At 44.0% G+C, this 25,944-nt stretch overlaps 1 protein-coding gene across 2 annotated transcripts in view; it reads left to right on the top strand.

Annotated features, from left to right (window-relative positions):
* The window catches only part of IL13RA1 (interleukin 13 receptor subunit alpha 1), an 82,789-nt gene extending 58,446 nt beyond the window's left edge, over window positions 1-24,343 (top strand). Inside the window, exons 7-11 of one of the 2 annotated variants that reach the window (XM_075538161.1) lie at window positions 971-1,000; window positions 1,277-1,403; window positions 4,703-4,799; window positions 7,478-7,562; window positions 21,615-24,343. In XM_075538161.1, coding sequence (XP_075394276.1) covers window positions 971-1,000; window positions 1,277-1,403; window positions 4,703-4,799; window positions 7,478-7,562; window positions 21,615-21,707 — 432 coding nt within the window. In that variant the 3' untranslated portion in view covers window positions 21,708-24,343. Of the gene's footprint in view, window positions 1-970; window positions 1,001-1,273; window positions 1,404-4,702; window positions 4,800-7,477; window positions 7,563-21,614 lie in introns of both variants that reach the window. The other variant, XM_075538160.1, reaches the window with a different exon arrangement.
* The last annotated feature ends 1,601 nt before the right edge of the window (window positions 24,344-25,944 follow it).

Here is a 25,944-nt window from a genome sequence, read left to right as displayed (position 1 = left end):
TTATTAAATTAAAAGACGATTTTATTGGTTATGCATTAAATTTTTTTTATTTTACAAAAGAACCTTATTGCCTTCGAAGTACTCTCCATTACACTTAATACATTGTCAAATCTGCGATTCCATTCTTGGAAACATTTTTCAAACTCCTCTGTTTGGAGGGCTGACAACCCCTTCCTTTTTTTCTTCCACATTGTCAAGTCACTGTACTTGCATGTCCTTCATTCTCGGGGGCAAAAAGAAGTCGCATGGAGCGAGGTCAGATGAGTAAGATGTGTGGGGCAAGAGAGGCATGCTGTGTTTGTTTTGTCTTGTTTTGCCAAAAACTGGTCCACTGAGATATGGCTGCGGGAGCAAGTGCATTGCCCTAGTTGCAAAACCAGTCCCTGTGTGCAACACATCAGGCCTTTTTGTCACACACCATTACACAATCTTTGCAGAACCTCTAAAGGTTTCTATGGTTTTGTATGCTTTCAAAGAACGTATGTATTTCGCACGTGTGCAATGTGTTAAATAAGTTCTTTGAAAGATACTGAAACTACTCATGCCATGTGTCACCTTTTAACTTTTGTAATAAAAATTAATTTCTTTTAAGGAACAGAAGAATATTTTAACTAGAATATAGAGACTATTTTAAACATTTCCTTTACAGTTGGTTTTTGTCCTGTTTATGGGAAATCTCATTTGTCATGAAACAATTTCACCTACATTTGCATCTAAAGTTGTGTTTTATATACATATATATATTTATATGCTCATCTGTTTCACGTCTCACATTTAGGTCTCTAGTTCATCTGAAACTTATTGAGTGAAGAATGTGAGGTGGATCAATGTAATTGATATGTAATTTACCCTGCACCTTTACCTACACCTTTTTTCGATGAGATAGAAGGAAAACATGGTGAAAACTGCTAAATTATGTAAAATGTGTTTTAACCATTTTTGACTCATTCATCTTTTTTGTCTTTTCAAGACTGAAGAGACCAAGTGTCAAAATCCAGAGGTCAGTAACTTTAAATATAGCTATTTTGTGCTGAGACTTAAGGAGACTATTGGAGGGGGGTGGGGTGGAGCAGCAGGGGCAAGTGTCTCCATTTAGACAGCTTCGAAAAAAAGAAACCACTTTGTTCTGTGGGTTGTTATTTCTTTTTTCCCTCCAGGTCATTGCAAGTCAGATCATTGCAATCTAAGTTTTAACCGTGTGCATGATTTGGCAGAGCATTGTATCAGGATTCCACTAATAATATTACGTGTGCCCTTTTATTTTATATCCAAGAAGAGATCCCAGTTCAAGATCACCACTGATCTTGATACCTCGACCACAGTCCGAATAAGAGTCCGAACAAATAAATACTGCTATGAGGATAGCAATCTCTGGAGTGAGTGGAGTGAAAAGGGGAGTCTCGGTAAGAAAACACTATTTCTTTACAATGTAAATGGCTACCAGGGAATTGAGCTATAGCAGAAAATTGAGTGAGGAAAGGGGAGGTTCTGTTAAAATTGGGGGTGGGCGGAGACTGGGAATCTGTGTAATGACTGTCAAATCACTGGGGATTAATTTGCAACCTATTGCTCTTTGAAAATCCACAATCCAGTGTTCTCCTCTCCAGTGCCCTGCCCTCCATTTGTGACGAGGACCTGAACCAGAAGGTAGGAGGCAGGCAGGTCTAAATGCTGGTTGGATAATGGGAGAGGTCTGTCCAGTGTGCCAGATGACAGGATCGAGAGTGGAACTTTAGAGGAGATAAACCTTTCTCCTAAGTTTGGAAAAATGACTTAATTGAGAGGCCGATCAAGCTCTGCACTAGGCTCAAGTGTGGGATTGAAAATCCTACAGTTTATCTGTGTGTTGTGGACTAATGTTTTGTGTTTTCTTTGACTGGGAGCTTAGTATGTGACTCAGCGTTGGAAGTTTAAATAGCCACCAAAGTCATATGCAGTGTCAGGCAGCAGTAAGAATGTCGTATCTAGAACCAGGGGATGCTGTGGGCCAGGGGTCCAGTGAGCTGGCCTGATCAGAAGTATATAGTATTTCATTCTTGGCCCCATGGACCAGACTGGAATCTTGCCTTGGAAAGGATAACCAGGATGTCGAAGGACCTCGACATTTGGTGAAGAATCATTGATAAAAGTAACTTTGGGAAATCATGATTGCTGACTTCGACTTACATGTGAGGTCCTGAATCAGCAGTTGGAGAAACCCCAAAGGAGTCAATCTCCTCCGCCCTGTGACTTAGAGCGGTGTTTCAGAGCGGTGACTTTGGCTTGGTTTGGTCAGATACAGGACATACTAGGCTATCTTTTGTGACTTCCGGGGTACGAAACAGAACAATTAAGAATTCTTTAGATAGATGGCTTGGTGAGGGAACAAATTCCATATTGACTGAAGGACTGAGCAACATGTGTTCTAGAGATGGTTATATTCATTACCTATTGCTATGTAGCAGAACACCCACAATTTGAATGGCTTAAAACAAAACATGCATTATCTCCGTGTTTCTTTGGTTCCGGAATCTGAGGATGTGGGTACAGCTTAATTAGGAACCTATATGTATAAATATATATTTATATATAGTATATATAAATACTATATACTTCATTCTTTTTTCTTTTTTTTTTCTTTCTATCAAAAGCCCTTTTAATTGGCCGAGTGAGCTCACCAAGTACTTAGCAAATCAAAGTGGCCTGACATTTTAGAAAAAGCATTGCTTGAGCCGTGGACCCAGGGCCAGGCACAGAGCCTCCCTCCCAGTGCCTCCAGATCTGTGGGTAAAAAGCTGCCTATACCAGGCCTCTGGAGCAGGGCTGTGGAGCTCAGGCCGCCATGCCTAGTTCTGTTGGCTTGGGAATACAGCTGTCCCTGGGCGTGGGCACACCCTCAGGGGTTGCACTGACTGAAGAGGCCAGGCCTCTGTTGCATTTGAAACTGTGGTCAAGCTTCCTACTTGGCTGCTATCCCCATCGGCAGGCTGCACGAAAGCAGGAGATTCCATTTCCTCACCGGCTTCTGGATGGAGGCCTCCCTCAGGTCTTAGGCACTGGGAATTCTACGTAGGACTGCCTCCTAACTTAGCAGCTGGCTTCCCCGAGCAAGAGAGATTGTGTGAGCGTGCGTGAGAGAGCACCCAGGAGGGCAGTCTCAGTCTTGTATAATCAATCTAACGGCGAGAGTGATGTACCCCCGCTGCTGCTGTGCTGTCATTTAGAAGGGAGTCGTTTTGTGTGAGGCACACTCCAGGAGACGGGATTACACACGGGATATGTACCAGAAAGTGGGGATCTTTTGGCCCCATCTTAGAGGCTGCTGCATACCTTTGTGCTGACCTGGAGGATGCCATCTGGGTGCTCCTGGTCTAGACCAGGGGTGGCAAACTTTCGAGACAGAAGAGCCAATCCTGTCCCTCACAACAATGTGTAAATGTTTCAAGAGCCATAGACATAAATTTACAAACAAATGAAATCACCAAGATCTGATTGATGCCCTGGAATTTTTTTTTTCAATTTGTCTTCAGAGCCACAGGTCCGTTGTGAACGAGCTGCAGTTTGCGTATCCTCCGGTCTGGAGGGAAAGCCCTAGAGCACAGAGTAGAACTGCGCCCGAGGGTTTCCAAGGCGGTCAACCTTAACAGCAGAGCCACCAACCAGGAGGCCAGCAGCCCCACAGTTAATCCCCGGCACCAACATACCCCAAGCCCCAAACTCATCGCCATCAAATTGATGCCAAGCGACCCTTTAGGACAGGTGGACCTGCCCCTGAATTTCTGAGACTGGAACTCTGTCTGGGAGTAGGAAGCTCTGTGGGGGGATAATAATATCAACCTCTGGAGCATAGATGAGATAAAGCACGTGAAAGGCCCTACTATGGTGCCAAGACTAGGGTCCTGGGTGGCCCAAAGAGTCTGTGCCCCCTAAAGGTTGGTAGTTCAAGTATACTCCACAGCTGTGTGCCTCCATACAGATTATAGCCAAGAAACCCCATGGGAGCAGCTCTGCTGGTAACACTTGGGGTCCCCACGAGCCAGAATTGACTCGATGGCAGTGGGGTTTGGTTTGATTGGTGGTGTCAGAAGCACAGTAGTTGTGGCACTTCTTGTTGTGATCCTTTTAAGTGTTTTCATACTGACTACACAGCGAAGAGCCCGGAGGAAAACCGCCCCTGTGCTCATGAGACGACACTTAATACATATGGCATCCTTGTTAAGAGAATCGGAAACCAGTTAAATATTGTGTTATCCGATGATCCCTCTCTCTCCCTCCCCACACACACTTCAACAACTTCTCCGTGTATAACTCAGTGCCATCGATTATCCTCTTTGTGCTGTCCAACCGCTCATCACGCCCTCCCCAACTTGCTCATGATCCTTCATGTATTTACTCACCCAAGGAATGTCAGGGACCAGGAGGACAGGGCTTTCCCCCTCCTTACTATTATGCTAGCGAACGGGAGTAAAGAATTATAGAAAATAGGTAGGAGACAGAAACATGTGCTCTCACAACCCTGTGACCACTTTTAATGGTGAATTAGTGGAAGGTTTCTAAGGACATCATCCGTTTTACATGCAACCGCTTCTCATGGTCTTCCCTTGTTTCTATTGTTTCATGTTGACTATTGGCTTCCCTTCCCCCAAGGTAACACCGATGACAACTTTTGTTTGCTGTATTTCTAAAAAGACTCCCTCCCCCTCCTTGGTGTGCCTTTTTCCAGGTCAGAAGACCAACTCCACATTCTACATCACCATCTTACTCATCATTCCAGTCCTCGTGGCATTTGCAATCATTGTCCTGCTGTTTTACCTAAAAAGGTAGGCTGGCTGCTCTTTCTGCTAGTCTGGTTGCTATGGTTATTGCTCGTAGCCCTGGTATTTGACATTTTCCCAGTAGACTGAGAGCATTTTAGCCTTCAGTAGCTTGGACTGGTATGGAATGGCCACGAAGTCGTTTGTTCTGGGACCCATTTTCCAGCAAGCAAAGCATTGGCTTTGATCCCCAGGCACAGCCCCCTTTCTGCTTGTTTGGGACCACTGAACAGGCCTGTGTTCACTTTGCCCTTTCAAATGGATGCAGCTTTAGAAACGGAGACTTCCTCATCAGATGGCCTGTCGAATATTAAGGGAAAGGAGGCTGCTGCTTCCCGCTGTAAAGGAGAGAGCATCACCAGGCTGGCCTTGCCCCTGGAGCACGTTTGACCTGCTCTGACCCACTCTAGGGCCGGGTCCAATGCTGGCGTTTAGTCTTGCCGCAAGTACTGCCAGCTGGAATGAAGGCACTGAGCTGGGTTGAGAACCGTCCTGTCCGTTTCCGTCATCCAGCACCCAGTCAGGGAGTGCCATCTCTGTGCCAGGCAGGGTTGTCCTACAGCAGTGCATAAGACGCAGTCCCTGTGGAATGTACTGTCCACCAGTTGTCATTGCGCGGGTGCCCAGTGAGGGCCATGCCACGTGCATCACAGCACAGCCGCTCCTCGGGTGTTCCAGGGACTGCTTTTGGGAAGCAGACCACTAGGCCCTCCTTCCAAGGCCTCTTTGGGGGAACCTGAGCGCCCAACCTTTCCGTTAGCAGATGAACATTTTACGCTGCCTAGGGACCCTCATTTATGGTTGTGGGTAGGCAGGGAAGAGAGAGATCTACATGAAAAAATAAAGGAATAATATGACATTTATAATATATCTCACTGTCATCAAGTCGATTCTGACTTGTGGTGACCCTAAAGGACAGGGTAGAAGTGCCCCTCTGGGTTTTCAAGACTAACTCTTTATGGGAGTAGCAAGCCTCATGTTTCTCCCATGGAATGGCTGGCGTTTCGAACTCTGACCTCAAGGTTAGCAGCCCCCTGTGCATAACCACTACACCACCAGGGCTCCTATAATAACATATACTAACCCTGTCACTGTAAGAATATAATCTCACACTAACGGCTGTGATTTGGCATCGCGAGAAGTAAAGCTGTGGGTGGGGGAGGGACTAGGACATAAAAAGAGACTATTTTGCATAGGACGGCCAAGGAATGTCTCTCTGGGAAAGTTACCCTGGAGGAGAGATGAGTAAAGGAATGAACCATGATTTATTGGAGGAAAGAATATTCCAGATTAAGGGAACACTGAGTCCAAAGGCCTTGAAGCCAGAGGAATTTCATGTGTCTGCCTGGTCCAGAGTGGCAGGAGATGGAGGATGGGGGAGTAGGCAAGGGGTGGATCAGGAAGGCCGTGGCAAAGATCTAAAATTTTATGCTAAGTGTGATGGGGAACCACTGGAGGGCCTTAAGCAGAGGAGAGATGTGATCTGATTTCCCAAAATAAAAATTACGGCCCCTTAGTGACCTTGTGGAGAATTGCCTTGGGCAAGAATGGAAGCAGGTGGAGGCATGACCATATTTTCAGGATGAGTTGAAGGTCTGCTGGGCTAGAGATTAGCAAGAATTACTCAGCTGTGAGATATATTTTGAAAGTAGAAAGTATAGGACTTGCTGATCTGTAGACAAATGATAGAAATTGAGGCTTCCAGGATAACTTGTAGATTTGGGGCATGAGCAGCAACGTACCATTTCTTGAAACCAAGAGGCCGGGTGAAGAGAGCTGGCAGTATAGGAAGGATGAGCTCAGTCTTGAATGTGTTTTGAAGTTTGAGATGCCTGTAGAGAGAGATGCGAAATAGGCAGTCGAGTATATGGATCTGGATTAAGGGTGAGGTCTAGACTGGAAATAGAATTCTGAGAATCCTTGACATGTAAATACCTGCCGCCATTGAGTCACTTCTGACTCATAGTGGCCCTACAAGGGTTTCCAAGGCTTTGAAACTATGCAGAGTGATTTAAGCATTGGACTGCTAACTGGAAGGTCAGCAGCTCAACTCCACCAGCCCCTCTTGCAGGAGAATGGTGAGGTTGTCTGCTTGGTAAAGATTTATGGCCTCAGAGCCCCTAGGGCCCAGCTCTACTCTGTCTTACTGGATTAGGGTTGCTGTTAATTAGAACTGACTCAGTGGTAAGGGCTGGGTTGACATATCAATGGCTTTAAAGCACCCGCAAACTGTAAGAGACCACTGAGAAAGTAAGTAGAGATCAGGAAGGAAAGGGATCCAAGCTGAGAGCTGAACCCAGGAGTACTGCAGTGTTCAGAGATCTGGGAGATGGAGCCGGTTTACCAAAGAGCATTGTAAGATTCAAAAATGGGAATGAGGGAAGAAGACACATTGGAGAGGAATGCCCCTGCCACCGGTTGGTTGGTAAGTAAAGCACTGTTAGTATTTAGACTGCAGAGTACAACACATTTGATGGCTCCTTTGCCGTCCCAAATGTGAGGTTTCTCGGGCATCGGTTTTCCATTGCCTGTTTGAGAGATTGCCGTTCAGCTACATTCCAGGTGACTGCTAGCGCTTGTCTTTTTGTTTTTTTTGTTCACGCCTTCCTTTAATATGGCTGCATTTAGGGGGACTGCACTGCAGACTGGAAAATTTGACCTCAGATATCTCTGTTTTCTCAAAGGCTCAAGATCATTATATTCCCTCCGATTCCTGACCCTGGCAAGATTTTTAAAGAAATGTTTGGAGACCAGAATGATGATACCCTGGTAAGCTTTGACTCTCTGGGATGTGAATTGGGTGCCTTGAAACGGCATCTGATCTAGAAGCTGGGAGAATGGCTGGTTTACAGTGTTGTGTTGCTCAGGCCAAGCACGCTGGATATAAGAAGTCCCCAGAAGAATCCTTTAAGCCAACTGCCACCGACTTGATGCCAACTCAATTGTAACCCCAGAGAACTGAGCGGAACTGCTCATGTGGGTTTCCAGGACTGTAAAGCTTTATGGGCTCAAAAAACCTCATCTTTCTCCTGCAGAACAGCTGGTAGTTTTGAACTGGCAACCATGTGGTTAACAGCCCAATGGTTAGCCCACTGCACCATGAGGGTTTTGATGCCTGCCTAATATCCCTGGGCTTCATTCACTTCTCTGTGCAGGGGGGAGGAGCCTTTTGTATAAAACTAGCCTAATAGGTGGCCCTTCTGATTCTTTGATAATTTTAAACAATTGTCAAAGACAGGATGAGTGCTAGAAATGTCTTTTGTTCCTGCTTTTCCTGGAAAGCTGTGCTCAGGAGACATGGAAATGGAGCTAACCTACCCTTCTTCTAGTATCCCGCAGACCCTCCTGCGAGAATTTGTGGCTGGAGAACCTTTACAGGAACAAAATAACTTGAGGCTATTGTGGTAAATCTACTTATTTTAAAGAAATAAGAAAGACACAACATGACAACAGAATCAGTATCATTATATGTATCAGTTATCTTGACTTAGTGACACTGGACCCAGAGCAGTGAAGGGCAGTCGTGCAGCGTGTACACAGCAGCCTGCGCTCTGGGGTCCGATGGTTTGGAATCAGGTCTCTGCTGCGTTGCTTGCCATCTTTATGACATCGAATAGCTTCTTCTTAATTTTCCTGTGCCTCAGTATTCCCATTTATAAACTGGGAGGTAGCACCTACCCCTGGTGTTCATAAGTAGGTTAAATAAAATCATAAAAACCACTCATTGTGCTCGGCACACTCCATACATGTAAGCAATTAGTGTAATTATTGATAACACCTTTCATTGATCTTGAATCACCAATCACTTCCTTTTTACAACCGTTTTATTGGCACACAACCCACGTATACAGCTCAATAGTTCAATCACATCACCAACGAGTTCTTGTCACATGGATGATTTACAATGGCAAGGATAATCACCGGGTTAAGGAAGGGGGCAGGGCTGATGTGTTATCAGAGAAGGATCCATCCCGTGGATTTGCTTTCTCTCGAAGTCTTGGTCACAGACAACTCAGCCAGACCCTTGGCTATTGGGCATCCCCTAGGCCAGGAGGCCCAGAAGCCAAGGATCTGCTGGGGGTGCGACACACCAGAACTGGGCGAGTATGGCAGCCCATGGTGGTTCTGCTGTGTTGGTAGAGAAGTTACAGTCCATGAAGTACTCGTAATAAGCAGAGATTATTCCCTCACCTAAGTTGCAATGAAAAAATTGTTCGAATAAAACCTGAGGTGGCTGTACCCTCAGGCCATTCCTCCCTGGGTGCAACAGTCTGCACTGCACCGCGATCACTGGTGTCGATGTTTCGCTGAGGAGGAGCTCCGTCGCCATCTGCGCACCACAGTTGCTAATGGAACAGCCGCCATGGGCTAGACAGTGAAGTAGATGCCTTGCTTATGTTCTTGTGGTGGACCCACCTAATCACTCTCGGAAGTCGGCGCTGTTGGTCTCATTGTACAAAGAAGGAAATCGCGCCTGGGTGAGGTTGAGTCGCTTTGTGGAGATCACACCCCAGAGGTTCATGGGGATCTTGCTGAGGCCGAGTCCACCCATCTGCAAACGTGGTGAGCCAGAGCCACCAGGGCAAGGTTCCGACCACAGGCCAATCAGGGACTGTGCAGGGGGCAGCAGGTCAGGGTGGGAGGGAGCTGCGATGTGTCTGGTTCTCAGGAAGGCACAGGGTATAAAGGAGGATTACATTTTTTTGCATCGCCAGCCACCAGGACGCTACCCTCCGCAGACGCTGCTTGCAGAAGGCCACTGTGTCAGGTCAGCTCCCAATTCACTCACTGTGTGCCCTCTCTCACCACTCATAGTCAGCTTTCTTGCCCAGTGGGTAGTCCGTCCGCTTCTCTGCCCTTTCCTTGGACACACGGGTCCAGGCTGACCAGCTCGGTCAGTTTCAGTAGGTGTCTGGTGTCTCTGTTATAGAGGTTCTGGAGAGCTGGTCTGCCTGGTCCACCATCTGACCGGATGTTCTCTAGCCTGGTGTATTTACAAGTTTTCAGTTTGGGATCTTAGGCAGAGCACACACTCTTCCATTTGTCACAGACACACTGGCTTCACGCGCTGGTCTTCTGTGCCGGGCACCCGAAAGGGCTCTGAGATGGCTACCCTTCTTTAGCACATTGGACACTAGTTAAAACGCCACGGCCCAAATGCGCACTCTGTGAAAACACGAGACGCACTGATCCACACAAGACATGCCAACCAAAGCCGGGCAGAGATCATCGCAATGCTGAGAAAGTGAGGCCATCTGGGGAAGTAGCCGGTTTTAAGACCCCACTGGTGAGACTGTCACAGCGCTCAGATCCTTTATGGAGGGCCGCTCGGCAGCAAGCAGCCAGAATCTGTGAGCCTTCCATGCTTGTCGCATCGCAGTTTAAGGAAGCAGCCCAACAACAGCAAAAGGATGGGCCGTGCGTCCCTAGGTCCTAAGATAGCCAGAAACCAGTGGCACAGCAAACATGGAGGATTTGTTTTACAAAATTCAAAGTTGAATTCCCCAAGCATGGAAAGTTCTAAGGAAATACTTGTAAGAGTACAAAATGCCCATAAATGCGCAGCTCTGTTCCGATTCTAATTTTGATAATAATAAAATATAGTACTATATACATAGGACAGGGATTGGAAGGAAGTGGATTACAATACTCGACTTGGGCAGGAATGTAATTCCTCTACTTCTCTGAATATCCCAAATTGCCTATAATGAGCATGTATTAGAATAATACGAAGAAAATCCCTGAGCCAATTATGAAGGGGAACAAAGGCCATTACGGTCATCCAGGTCTGAGAGCTAATAGGGACTTGAACTTTGGCGGCAGCACAGGAGATTAATAGATACAAGAGACGTTGTTAAAGGACGATCATTATGACTCAGTGATGCTGGGTGGGTGCTGCGAAGTGGAGGGAGCAAAAAATAATTTCAAAGTTCCAGGTTTCAGTGATTGTGTGACATCGATGGCAAAACCAGATCAATTATCTTTCTCCGAGCTGAGGAAATCATTCTTTTTTTCAATTTTCGGTCCAGAGGATAATATGTTGGTTTGTTTCCAATGCGTTGGATAATTCTATCATTTAGTGAGGCTTATCTACCAACAAGATGGACCACTCGAAGGTAGTTTTGGTTGCGGTGGCTGTAGATCATTAAACAAAATCCGTACTTTAAAACTGAAAGTATAAAAATGCCAGACACAACAAACTTTCTTGTCTGTTTTTTAATCAAATGAATAATCTGTTTTTTTTCTTTACATGGCTGCAGCCCTCACAATAAGAACTGCACATGCAGTCGTCAGACTAGCCTTTACCTTCTCGACTCCTTCATTGAATACGGAAAGAATATGGCCTTAGAAATCATCTACTGACCCTGATGTTTACATGTTTAAGGATTTCCCTTGAGGTCTAGAAATCTCCAACACACTATATTTAGGTCCTTTAGAGACAGAGACATTGCTGGACTGCCCCATTCTAAGCCCAAGTTCCTGACACATAATCCAAAGAAATAACTCATGCCTTTTCTACACTCTCTTTTCTCCCATACTGCACCATCAAGTGTGGTTATTACATATTTTATTTAGGTGTGGCCCTAAGTAAATTAAATCCTCAGTATAGTGTTCCTTAAGGCTTCCCATGTTTTGAAGCTGTTTTGTTCATCACTCTAGCAACATTTTTGGCCAACAAGGTATCTTCCTCTTGCTTTGCTGTTGGTTTTTCTCTCGGACTGACTGGGCTGCAGGCCATATTTGGTGGGGAGGGAATTGCCTCTCGCCTCTGTATTTCTTTTTAGCCATCAAATTGAAAACCTATTCTGTTTTCACAACTCTGCCAGCTTTGCATTCCTGATTGGAAAGAAGCCTTTCTACTTACAGTGGGACTTCCAAAGCCTGCTGACCACCACCCCCCCCCCCCTTTTTCATCCTGAACAATGATGGTGAGGATGTGCAGGCCTGGGCAGTGTTTCCTTCTGCGGTACATGGTTTGCTAGGGGTCAGGACGGACCCGATGGCGCTGAATCACAACATGTAGCTTTCCTCAGGAAGAATGTTTTCCTTCAGAGCGAAGCTACCATCCTTCTCCTAGTACAAGGAATAATCCCTGAATGGGATCTAACATTCACACCATTTGCATTTGCTAACCATCACTATTAGCAGGAACCCCGTCTCCTTGATTTGTTCCAGTTAGCAATGCTGCCTGTTCCTTGTATTCAGGAGGACCCCGTGGGCCCCCTCCCACTCTCTACACTTGTTTTCCCTCTTGCCACATGAGGCTAATCTGTCTGTTAGCAACTCCACCAACTCTTCAGGGAACTCTGTTTAAACTCCTTCGTACCCTCACCTGAATCCCTTCTGTTGTTGTGAGGTGCTATTGGTTTGGTGCCAGCCGACAGTGACCTTGTACAACAGAAAGAAACTGCCTGCCTGCTCGTGCGCCATTCTCACAATGGTTGTGAATATTTGGACCCATGGTTGCAGCCGCTGTGTCGATCCATCTCCTTGAAGGCCTTCCTCTTTGTTTCCACTGCCCCCCTCCTTTATCAAGCATGATGTCCTTCTCCAGGGACTTTCAGTAGGGCTTGTACGATGAGGATTTTGCTATTCCCGCTGTCGGATCTCTAGTGAGAAGCTGGCACCTTTCTGTAATGCACTGCTTTCCGTCACCACCAGCTGAACTCTGGTCATGCTGAAATTCCGATCCTGCTAGGACAGCAGGCTACGTGCTGAATTCTTTCCCTTTCCAAAGTGAGTAGTTGGATTAACCACCACCTCAAATGTTACTAAGTTAGTCCTTTCCACACCACGCCCAACTCTCTCTCTTTTTAAGCTGGGAGGATCTCAATACGTGAGGATCGATAATTCACACTGTGTCGCAAGTCCTATTTTGCATGTTGATCTGAGAACTCGCCCTGAAATGTATACAAAAGTTTCTGGCTTCAGAGTATGTTGCTTACGTATATTAAACGCATTTCATTTCCAAGCAAAACATTCACTGTGGCAAATACCTTGAAAGAAATCTTATATCGAGACTCAAAGTTTTCCCTCCACCTCTGCATTTATGTCTTTAAAATACAAACACCTATGTTCAAAGTGAATTTTCTAGCATTTGATAACTAACAACCCAAACCCAATTCTGTTTAGTCTTTTTTCTCCTCACTCATCTATTGATGTTTTTCATCTGCGGGCCAGTAGTCTATTGTGGGTGACCTTAATTTACCAATGGGTGAAGATTAAATTATGGAATAGCAATTTTGTGGGCTTATTTTGTTTTTTTTCAAGTGGTTGCAAAATGAGACTGGCATCCAATTTGCCATGCTGACTAATAAGCTCAGGCCTCCGCATTTGTTCCTCTTGCCTTACATGGCTGCGTTCTTGGAAGCAGCACTCAGAAAGAGCCCGGTTCTAATGAAGGATGAACAGGAACAGGTAGTCCACGCTGTAGGAATTGAAAAGGGCATTTGTAAAAGACAGACAAATGTCATCTCAAGTAGCCCTTTCAGAGGCAACATTCACTGTATTGAAAACAATTACTGGCTTTTGTGCTATTGTTCAGCTCCTCTTGGGATGAGGCCTGATGAGCAGGAAGGAATGATGTGTTCATTTTCAGGGCTCATTTTTCCAATTAAAAAAGTTTGCTTTCTCCTCTTCAAAGTATAAACAGGTTGTCAAAGTAGGAACATTATGTAATCCATTAGCAAAAGGAAAGAAAATCACTCTTAGTCCCTTCCCTTAGACATAGCTGTAAGTTAATGTCTGGTCCACAACATCAAGACCACAACAAATTCTTTCTTTGATAGAATGGAACAGTTCCAACAGTCATAATAGCTTGTCCTTCTTGAACCTTTACTATATGTCTGCCACTTGCACTTTATACATTCCTCAGGCACCATCCTGAGGGACGTATGTAGTATCCTTGCGTACACAGATAAAAAAGATGAAGCACCTGAGGGATTATGTATAACCTTGTTTAAGATCACATTGCTACCACGTAGCACATCTAGGGTGCAAGTTCAACAAACATACAGTAGAGCTGGGATCTGGACTCAGGCATCCATGCTTTTAACCAACCATAGCATGCAATATATTTTCATAAAATTGCGTTTTCTGAGGAAGACTGACTGAACCGACGAGGAGGAAATTGGTGAAACAGAAGGACTTTCTAAACTTGACATAGTAAAGCATCCAATCCTTTTTCTGATTATTGACAAGAACGGCTGTTGTTGGTTTTTTTCTCATTCGCTCTTTTAGTTAGCTCTTGACTTGAAAGTTGGGTCGTGTCTGTACCGTGCCAACACATGTAGCCATCCTACCACAGTCCTGTCTCTCATCTAGGCCTCTTGTGCTTGTTGACTTCCACGTTTGGATATATGAGAGGGCTTAAAACATTTCATGGGCAAAATCAATGAAAAGAGAATAGAATTTTTTCAAGTTTTTTTCAATTTTTTTCAAATTTTTTGAAGCCAGCTCATGTATTAGTGTTCATGGCCGTCATTCTGGTGGTCCGAAGCATTGGAAACTTGTGGTCTGAAGCAATAGATGTTTCTGCTCATTGGACTCAATGGACCGATGTTTTCTGATTTATTTTCATGTTGATGGAATTCACTGCATTTATCATTGAAAGTCATTTTGGTTCGAAGGCTCACCCTTCCTTCCTTCCTTCCTTCCTTCCTTCCTTCCTTCCTTCCTTCCTTCCTTCCTTCCTTCCTTCCTTCCTTCCTTCCTGGTATGAGCTGCCTGGAAGCTGGTCTCTGGTTGTGGTGGACCCCACGTGTTAACCTGCTGCTGCACCAGGTTTTGCTGAATGACATCTTTACAAAAGACCTTTACATCCAAGGGGCTGTTGGGTGGACTCAAACTAGCAACCTTTTGGCTATCAGCCAATCAAAAGCCACTACGATGGGCTACAAGCAGGAAGGTTAGCAGTTCAAAATCACCAGCTGCTCCTTGGGAGAAAGATGTGGCTTTCTATTCTCGTAAATATTTACAGTCTTAGAAACCCACAGGGGCAGTTCTGTTCTGTCCTATAGGCTTGCTATGAGTCAGACTGGACTCAATGGTAGTACATTATTAACCAAAAACAAAAAAAAAAGGCGAACTAAACCACCGAGTTGGTTCTAACTCATAACAACCCTAGATAGGGTTTCCAAGACTGTAAGGCTTTGTGGGAACAGATAGCCTCATTGCTCTCCTACATAGCAGCTAGTAGGTTTTGAATTGCTAACCTTGGGGTTAACAGTCTAATGCTTATCTCACAGTGCCAGCAGTTCTCCTTAAGCACCCATCCAGGGTATCTTAAACATGCAACCTTTTTTTCTGTCATAAAAGTGTTTCTCTCTGAAACACTTTTTGACAATTTCAAGTCCTGTCATTTTACTAGAATCTGCCTTGATGTTCCTGGGCCTTCTATGTTGACTTTCTGAGCTAGATGGTGTGCTTTTTCAGTATTTAGTTTCAATTTTTTTTCCGTTTCCATAAAAACATCTTTATTACAGATTTTATTCTGTGCCCTTGCTTTCTTTGCCTACCTTCTATTTTGCCCCATCCTTTGGAGTCATTTTCATCCATCTTCCTTCCGTTTTTATTAAGAAACCAAAAACCAAAACAGAAGACCCAGCTCTCTTTTCATTCCTCTCTTTCTTGTAAGGAATTATTTGTTGTGTTTATTTGCTGAGCTTTCATATCTGAAGTGATCATTTTCATGCAGTTAGAATTATTAGAGTTTTGTCATGTCTTGAGTTTTTCTAATTCTGGTTTATGATCTTCTGCTGTGCCAAATAAATGATTTCCTTAGCATGTTACTTCATAAGACAGTTTAACTAGTTTTCAAGTGTTATAATGTTCATCTATTTTGGGGCTGGGGGTGAGGTAGTTTATTGTGCCAACTTGGCCAATAAATACATGTGGGGTTAATTGAAGGGTGGAGGGGTAAATGTCTTATTGAGCCTCGCCTTTCTAGTTCTCAGGTCTCTTCCTTTGTGATGGTCGGACCAGGGTGCAGCTGCCTTAGCCAGTTCCCTGCATTAGCTGGCAACTCTCACTTCCTGTAAGACATCCCCAGGGAGAAGCCACATGGACCAACCCCGATGCAGCCCTGGGTGCTGGAGCAGCTGTGTGGAGACCCCTGGCAGTGCTGAGATGCTTACACATTCACTGACTCGGCTTTCCTCCTGCAGTTGGCGTCATTGTGTGTGTTTTGTGAGATGGAGGAGGACTTTGTGGATTGGTGCCGGGCATATGGGTTAAAATTGGACTTGTGGGCTTGGGCAGCACTGGGTTGGGGTGTTTTCTTCATGTGAATTTAACCTTTATATAAAACTCTCCCTTATACACGAGTTTCTGTGGTTTTGTTTCTCTAAAGGACCCAGACTGACGCAGGGGGTATGGGCATTTTTTTTCTAGCAGGTTTTTATTCTGTCCAGAGATTATTCTATTGCTCATTTTACATCGGAATCATCTTATTAGGAGCCTTGATTGAGGGTAATTTTTCTGCCCAGATTACACAGTCGTAGAGCTCCAGCTTTGATTTAAAAATTATTCAAAAGTGTGTGGGCTGCTTTCTGAATTCTCTCGGTCCTATTGCTGCTCTCCTCTGCTATTATCTGAATGTTCTTTCCTTTTGGGGGCCCTGATTCATCCCTGCCCTCAGCAAAACGGACGGACACAGTGGCTGCAATAATGGACTCTAACACATAAGAACTATTGTGAGGATGGTGGGACTGCACTCCGTGTCCCAGTCTGTTGTACACAGATGATAAGTCGGAGCTGGCTCAATGTCACAACAACAATAAAAGCAACATATCCCTGCCCTGCTCAATTTCGAGTCTTTTCTACCTGCTTTCTCTTCTGAGTGGCATTTTGATCTGGAAAGGAGCTTTCCATGATTCATCTTGAGATTTTCTCAAACTGTACCAGAGACCCTTTGCACCCAATCGCTGTTTGAAGGTGCGTGCACCTCCTAGTTTCTGTCGTTCAGAAATTAGCCTGCTGAGGTTTGACTGAGTGATTTGAAAGTTCTCAAGTCTACCAAAGGCCCTGTTGATTCATCGTTACTTATTTTCCCACAATTGATATGATATTGATATATCTGTGGCTTGTCCTCTCCTCATGCATTCTTTAGGGGTTCACTGGGGAAGTCTTTCCATCTGGTTTTGATGTAGATTCTGTCTGTGGACTGTGGTGTTGCTTCCCTGCCTGTCCTACTTGCCTTGTTTATGTTTGGTTATGATTCTTCATTTGGGGAGATTCAAAATTTATGCTGTCACCACACCTTCCTTCCAGAATTTCCCTCTCTGATAGGGACACTGCAAGCTAATGCCCAGCGGACCAAATCCTGCCCACTGCCTGATTTTGTACATCCTTAGAGCCCCAGTGGCATAGTGGAGTTACTCTTTGGGTTGCTAACCATAAGGGTCAGTAGTTCGAACCAACCAGCTACTCCCTGGTGAAAGACGAGGCTGTTTTGTTCCCAATAAGAAATCCAAAAGGGCACTTCTCCTCTGTGCTATAGGATCTCTATGAGTTGAAATGGACTCACTTGAAAGACAGTAAGGAACCCCGGTGGCTGCGTGGGTTCCACATTGAGCTGTTACCCACAGGTCAGCATTGTGACCCTATACAACTGCTCCGCTTCCACCAAGTGCTACAGGCTTTTCTGATAGGGGCATGGCAGGCGAGAGTCGGGGGAAATGGGGAGCTAGCAACAATGAGCATGAGGAGAAAATGTTCTGAAATTGATTGTGGTGGGGATTATACAAATCTTTGCAATATGGCTAAATGGTATGATACGTGAAGTAGATGCAAATAAAACAAATTTAAAAACAAAGACCAAAAAAATCACACAAACAACTGTGGAGGATGAAAGACAAACTTGAAAGTAATATTAACCCAGGAAGAGTTTTGAAGGTGGCTTATCAGAAAATGATACTTGCTGATTTTCTGTCTATGAAAACCAAGATAGGTAGATCTACAGAGGCAATAATAACTGGATTGATACTTGCCGAGGGGCATTGCCAGGGTGGATGGAGGGAAAGGCGGAGCAAATATGACTGAATGATGAAATTTGTTTGTATGTGAAGCATATGCCAATTAAACTTACAAAAAGAAAAGAAAGATTTACAGTCTCAGGAACCCACAGACCCAGACGGGTAATTCTACTCTGTTCGATGCATCACTCTGAATCAGAAGTGATGCAGTAGATGGATAAGCCTTTTTTTAAATTTGTTTTTTCATGTATTGAGATTGTTAGGTAACAATGTAAACGAAGAATATTGATTCATGGCCCGTGAAAATGATGTACAAGTCACCTTGGCCATGAAGTATTATGAGAGCACAGCCCCCAGCACTCTTTTTTCTTTTCTTTTTTACATTTTATTAGGGGCTCATACAACTCTTATCACAATCCATACATATACATACATCAATTGTCTAAAGCACCTCTGTACATTCTTTGCCCTAATCACTCTCAAAGCATTTGCTCTCCACTTAAGCCCTCTGCATCAGGTCCTCTTTTTTTTCCCTCCCTCCCCGCTCCCCCCTCCCTCATGAGCCCTTGATAATTTATAGATTGTTATTTTGTCATATCTTGCCCTATCCGGAGTCTCCCTTCCCCCCCCTTCTCTGCTGTCCATCTCCCAGGGAAGAAGCCACATGTGGATCCTTGCAATCAGTTCCCCATTTCCAACCCACTCACCCTCCACTCTCCCAGCCTCGCCCCTCACACCCCTGGTCCTGAAGGTATCGTCCACCCTGGATTCCCTGTGTCTCCAGCTCCCATATGCACCAGTGTGCAACCTCTGTCCTATCCAGTCCTGCAAGGTAGAATTCGGATCATGGTAGTTGGAGGGAAGAAGCATCCAGGATCTGGGGGAAAGCTGTGTTCTTCATCGGTACTACATCGCACCCTGACTGACCCATCTCCTCTCCTAAACCCCTCTATAAGGGGATCTCCAATGGCCGACAAATGGGCCTTGAGTCTCCACTCTGCACTTCCCCCTTCATTCAATATGGCATATATATATAAATACATACACACACACATATATATACACATCTTCTTTTACCAAGCACTCTTTTATGGGTTTTCTGTGGCCGCTGTCATGTGGACTTGTTGGGCAAGAGACCATATGCTCTTCAGAATAGAAAATATTTAAGATTAAGCCCCTTACAGAAAAAGTGTGCTGAACCTTAGCCCAATTATACATATAGATATAATTGTAGGGTAATGGTGTTGGCATAGTGGCTTACACGTGCATTGGGCCATTAACTATAGGGTCAGCAGTTTGAAACCGCCAGCCCTTCTGTGGGAGAAAGATGCGGCTTTCTGCTCCCATGAAGATGTGCAGCCTCAGAAAAGCACGAGGCCCTTCTGCTCTGTCCTGTAGAGTAGCTGTGAGTCAGAACTGACTTGATGGCCATGGGGGTGAGTTTATAGCCTATAAATAGGGGCCCCGGGGTCCAACAGTGAAGCACTTGCCCGCTAATTAACAGGCTGACAGTTTACACCCCCTGGCTGTGTCTGGGAAGCAAAGATCTGGCAGTCATCTATGTCCCTTAAAGATTGCAGGTCCCTCTGAGATGAAAATGGACTCCATAGCACCCACCAAGATCAATACCAATCAGTAATAACACTTTTTCAAAAATAGCTGGAAAGCCTCATCTGTCGCCAGCGGCGTGGCTAGTGGGTTCTCACTGCTGACCTTTGCGTAGCAGCCCAGACAGTGCCATTTCCACAACTTCATCAGAGTCCTTTCTCTTTTTCAATGGATGAGTCGTATCTGTTGCATGCCTAGATCATAAGGAACTTAACTAAAGCCCTGCTGTTGAGCTCTTATCAGAAGTGAGTTGTAAACTTCAGGTAGTTGTCCCTTCACAGCTACGTGCTCAGGTACATACTTGATTACATTCTAGTGATAAAATTTAACGCGTAGGATTATTACAGTCTGATTGATATTGACAGTGGTCCAGTAAATTAAATATTCATTAAGGACACAGGTAAGGAGCCTGGGTGGTACAAGTGGCTTGCAACCCAATGCTGATCGAAAGGCTAGCAGTTCCAGTCTACCCAGGGGCTCGGCAGAAGGAAAGATCTGGGGATCTGATTCTGTAAAGATCGCCAGGCATGACTTTAGGGCTCACTCAATAGCAGCTAAAAATAACAAGGTTATTGGTCAAATTATGGTAATTCGTGTAATGGCATAGGCAGAGGTTACGGAAATGGAAATATTTGTACTGCTGTGTAAAATGTATATAACTGCCGTTAAATGCAAAACCCAAGTTACTTAGGTCAAGGATGATCCCTTCGCATTTTGCGTTATGGATTAGAATACATACGCTTACTCCAGAGGAATAAGTCTTGACTGTAACCAGGTTATATCACTCTCTATAGCTGCCAGCAGTATGTCTTTAGGCTCATTGTCATTGGGTCCATTCCGACTCACACCAACCCTAAAGGAGAGGGTAGAAGTGCCCCTATGGATACCCAAGACTGTCATTATTTCTGGGAGTAGAAAACTCCTTCTTTCTCCTTTGGAGCTGACTGATTGGCGTTTTCAAACTGCTGACCTTGTGGTTAGCAGCCCAACACGCAACCACTGTGCCACTGGCACTCCAAAGAGCAGTAGATAGGAATGAATATTTTGACACATTTTTGCCAACATAGTGGTATCTACTTTTTCCAATTTTTGCCAGTTTGACAGAGTAGAAAAATATGTTATATTTTTTATCTTATATATCAGATTGTATGTATTTTTTCATACATTCATTGGCTAAAATGATATTTTTATGAAATGATTGTGCTTTGTCCATTTTGTCCTGCAGTATTCACTCATCTTTTCCTTGGTGACTTTTCAGACATTTTTGTATGCCAGACCTTTATGTATCAAATATGGCTATAGCAAACACTTTAGTTTATTGCGTGTTTGCCTAGTGTTGTTGTATTTAGGGTAATGGTATGAGAAATATTTTCTTCTTTATACAATCAAATTTTCCATTTTCAAAGTACAGAAAACCATTCCCTTGTCTGAAGTGTCTGTGTATTTTTCTAGTATTAATTTGAATTTTTAATAATTAGGTTTTTAATTCATCAATAATTTATTGCTGTGAGGGGAGGGTTTAACCTTCATTTATCAAATGCTTGATCAGCTGTTCCAGCACCATTAAAGAAACAAGTTATTTCCAGGCTATGTAATGTCTTCATGTTGTTTTATGATACAAATATATGCATTAAACATTTAAAAAAATCAGGATTATTGAGATATCATTGCGTACAATAAAGTTTACCTCTTTAAAATGTTTCCAAGAATGGAATCGCAGATTTGACAAATGTATTGAGTCTAATGGAGAGTACTTTGAAGGTGATAAGATTGTTTTGTTAAAACAAAATGAAATACAGAACTTTGGGGGGTTGCGTTTTTGGGGTTCCCCCTTGTAAGTATGCAATGGTCTTACCAATTACCCCAATTCAGTCTGACTGTTAAGAAATTAAAGGTAGAAATTAGTGCCACCGTGAAATAGTCAACTTAACTTATCTTTTTTCCCACCTTCTTCAAGAATTTTGTTTCCACTTTTAGAAAGGTCCAAATTTGTTTTATCTCTCAACATAACCACTTAATATCAAATCCCCATGTTCCTCCTCCTCCTCCAGCTACCGTTCATTCCTGATGGTTTTGTTTCATAAAAGATTCAAATCGATAGAAATTCTTTCATGTAAAAACACAGAGCATGTGGTTCCGTGCACACTGACTTAAAACTAAGCATTGGTTGGGCGAGTGCTCAGTGGGGAGGAAATGTTGTTTAGAAAAGTCACTGTGTCTGTGTTTGCTTTCCTTCTAGCACTGGAGGAAGTACGACATTTACGACAAGCAAACCAAAGAAGAAACGGACTCTGTGGTGCTGATCGAAAACCTGAAGAGAGGCTCCCAGTAACGGAGCTTCGTATTTGTCCCTTTGCCATGTGAGCTTGTGAAGATTTCTCCCATTCTCCATTTGTCACCTGGGAACTTTTTACCTGGAAACAGAAAGTACTGGGCCATTTACAACCGGGCAGCTCATAAGAGGCACGGGTCTTCATAGTGAATCATGCATGGCTTCTCCCCCCCCCCAAATTCCCTAAAAATAATGGGCCCTGTGGATAAAAGGGTGGAGTCCTCTTCATTGAATTGTAAAAGCAGACATCCTCTACCAAGGCTTCCAACATGAGGAAAAGCAAAACCTAATTACGGCCATTGGATTATTAGCAACAGTTATGACAGCTTCTTCAGCGAGCTGTACCTGCTTCGTATTCTTTGTGTCAAACAGCACCACCCAATTTTCTTTGGGAGTGGGGTGTCATTTTGGGTGGCAAATGCTGTTATCAACCTGAGTCATCTCGCACATCCAGCAAACACAATTGATAAAATCCATGCTCTGTACTTTGGGCCCCTGTAGAGTAAGGTTAGTGTGCGCTTCCAAAGCTCTGGGAATTCGTGTTGGCCATGAGATAATAGGTACCACACAAGCAGAGGCCGCCTCTCTACTAAGTACTCTCCAAGTCATTGCCGACTTGGAAAGGCACTGGAGACCCAGTGACCCATTGGGTCATGGGCTTCGAACCATGCAGTCTGTAGTTGCTGCATCGCTGACCTTCACCTCAGCTCATCACATCAAGTAGTTACTCTATTTCGGGCCTGTGCTAGAACCCTGACTTTGAGGCACCAGCCCCCTTAAAATCGACTTGGGACTCCTTGGTACTTACTGCCCTTGTCACCCCATCAGCCATTTTTCAGATCTTTGAACTCCATTGATCCTCTTCTTTTACTGCCTCCTCTTTCTACACGTGCCCTGACCACTCGGTGGGCGGGGGTGGTGGTGAGGGGAACTTGCGTCTTAGGGGGAATGTAAGTAGACTGAGAAGCAATGATTTCGGCTCACATGTTCTTTAACTTTGGGATGAGTCCCCCTTTGTTTGAGGGGTGTCAGCATTCAGACAGAGAGTGTATGTACGTGTGTGTTGCTTTTGTTTTCTGAGATATCTCACTTAGAACTTTGTTGTTTGCTTGAGAAAGAAAAAAAAAAGAATTGCTTATTTTTCTCTTCCTTGACTAGGAACCCTGGTACTAAGTGTTGGACTACTATAGTCACCACTAAGTTAAAGGTTCAAATCCACCAGCTCCTCCATGGGAGACAGATGCAGCTGCATGCGCCCGTAAAAGCCCCAAGAGGGTCACTATGATGTAGAATCGACTTGATGGCAGTGGGGTTGAGTTTTACACAATGGGCCTAGGAGACCTCTCTTCCCCTTACTGCCACAAATGGTTATGATTAGAGTTCCCGTCTTGTGTTGAGAGTCATGCCTAGGTGGCCCCATTTTTGCATCTGTTAGAATCCCATGTTCACCCATCCCAACAGTTTATCCCTACTCTGAATTCCTCCAAATTTGAAGATGTGGGAGTGAGAGGTTTTCACACACACACACACACACACACACACACACACACACACACACACCAGGTGTTTCTCCCCTCCCCACACACACATTCATATTACATTTATTAAGAACATGATACTTCTTTGGGAAAGAGAAATCAGAGGTCCCCCTACACCCTCAAAAAATGTGGGCTACAGTGGCCATGTGCTTCCAACAAGGTGAGAGAACCCCACTCCCTGACTTTCCTGAGCAGTTCTGGATTCATGACAAATGGTGAAGGTCAAGTTCTCCCCTGACTGTCCTTAGATTGAGGCTGGGAGTCAGACTCAATGGATACTTTGTTCTTTTGTTGTCTAGAGAAAGTATTTCTAGAGCCAGGTGTTGTTTATATTCTGGGAGAAAAAACACTGAAATGCCTCACTGAAAGCCACTTTTACTGTTCTTTTATTTCAATGGCAGTTGAGGGGCAGTGATACATTGAAATTCTGATTCCCCAGGGAACTGTTACTGAGTGTGGGGAAATGCTTTTGGTTTCATCCTCTTAGAGCAGTGAAATATAGAGCTCAAGGGGCATCATGGGCTACAAATTGAGCTGCTAACCTCAAAGTCAGTGGTTCGAATCCACCGGTGGCTCCATAGGATAACTATGAGGCTATCATCCACTCCTATAAGGATGAACAGTCTTGAAAACTCAAAGGGGGAGTTCTACTTCTGTCTTAACCGGTTGTTATGAGTCTGCATTGATTCAAGGGCAGTGAGTTTGGGGTTTGGGGACAGGAGTGTTATAACTAAAGGAAGGGGGTGAATTTGGGGAGTAACTGTGGCTATTGAATAATTACAGCAAAGTCACCCTCAAGTTTGGGGAAGATTCAACCTATCGGAGCCAGTACCATCACCGGCAGGAAGCTAGTAGGTTCATGTACTGTATTGTGTTTCACCGGTATGAACACCCCACCCCCATGCCCAAGTAAACCCACTGTCCAGCCTGTCATTCTTCTTTCATTTTGACAAGTTGTTCTTCACCTTGACCCTGAAGGGATACGTGAAACTATGTTGTGAACATTTTGCGTAATATCTTCAACTAGGGAATCATTTTGCTGAACTTCATATATGAAAGCTTGAGTAAAATAAACATGAAATGTCTTTTTGTATGTCACACCAGTGTTTTCCTTGAGTCTTATTTTGGAGAAAGTGTTGAGAGAAGTGGGTGACAGGGAAAACATGGAACTGAGAGCATACACCCACACACACACAGACACAATAAGGCAGTTCTTTATCTTTTAGTCATTGATTATAAACCTCCCTGCTATTCTGGGTCCGTGTGCCTTTTCTGATAAGTCTGAGAGCAGTACAGCTTTTGTATGTAGTAAGCACCGAAAGAGACACAAAAATGAAAGGGCTCTTATATAATTTGTTAAATTTTGATTCTAATTATGAAGGGAAATGGAGAGCTGACCCTTTCTAATTTTCAGCTTAAGCTGATAAGAGTAGTACATTGTGTTTATAGGGGCACATGGTATATAGGTGATGGGGGCCCTCTGGTTACAAGTAAATCATAGTAGCCAATTTTTGTGACCACTCGTGGGTAACAAACAACAGAATGGCAGGGGGATGGGCACAGTGAATGGTGTAAGATATGGCAAAAAAAACTGATAAGAGCTTTCGACCCATGGAATTTGAGGGACAGACCAGATCCACAGGAACAGTAGTGGGAGTAGCAACATCATGAGGCTAGTGGTATGGTGGGGTAGGGGGACAAAGGGGAAACCCATTACGAGGTTGGATATATAGCCCACCCCCCAGGGGGACAACTAACAGAAATGTGGATGAAGGGAGACAACAGTGTAAGACACATGAAATAACAATAATGTATCAAGGATTCATGAGAGTGGGAGGGAGGGGAAAAAAGAGCTAATAACCAAGGGCTCAAGTAGAAAGATGTTTTGGAAATGTTGATGGCAACATACGTAGAAGTAGAAGTGTGCTTCGTACAATTGAATGATGGATTGTTAAAAGATTTATAAGAGTCCCCCAATAAAATAATTACAGAAAAATAAAATTTTTAAAAAGAAAGAAAACCAGCTTTCAATACTTGCTCTCTTAAGAATTGCTTGTGTACTTTATTTTCTATTTTTGGGGGGTATCTCATAGTACTTATAAAATGAAAATACTTTTAAACTGTGTTTTGTGTTTTGCCGAGAGTTTACATAGCAAATTAGGTTCTCATTCAACGTTTTCTATATATATTGTTCAATGACATTGGTTACATTTTTCACATGCCAACATTTTTAGTGGTTTTCACCAATCTTTAGTATTCACAAATCATGTGCCTCCATGGTTAAGTCACTTTTAAAATGAGTTGTATTTACATAGTCACAATCAGTTCCAGTGCTCCCTCCCCCTCCCAGTTTCCTTGTTTGCTCCCCAACTACCCCCACTCTTCCCATCCCGCACCCCCATTCCCAATCAACCATTGCACCAGTTACTATCTGTGCATTTACTCTGATGCTTCCCAAACTGGGAAACCCAGCAGTAACAATAAAAAATAAGAGCCAGAGAAAATGGCAAGAATAAAATAATATACAAATATAAGTAATAAACACAGAAAGACCACCATCGATAGTTAATAAGTCAAGGCAGAAATTTTGGTCATGGAACAAACAAATACTTGATCCCAGAACAAACTCAAGTTGGGTCAAGAGAGAGGTCAACTGAGCAAGTGTCAAAATAAGCTGTGTTCGACCCACCGTCTTCAAA

This window comes from Tenrec ecaudatus, chromosome X (assembly GCF_050624435.1).
Source record: "Tenrec ecaudatus isolate mTenEca1 chromosome X, mTenEca1.hap1, whole genome shotgun sequence".
Taxonomy (NCBI): domain Eukaryota; kingdom Metazoa; phylum Chordata; class Mammalia; order Afrosoricida; family Tenrecidae; genus Tenrec; species Tenrec ecaudatus.
This window is presented reverse-complemented; position numbering and strand designations above follow the sequence as displayed.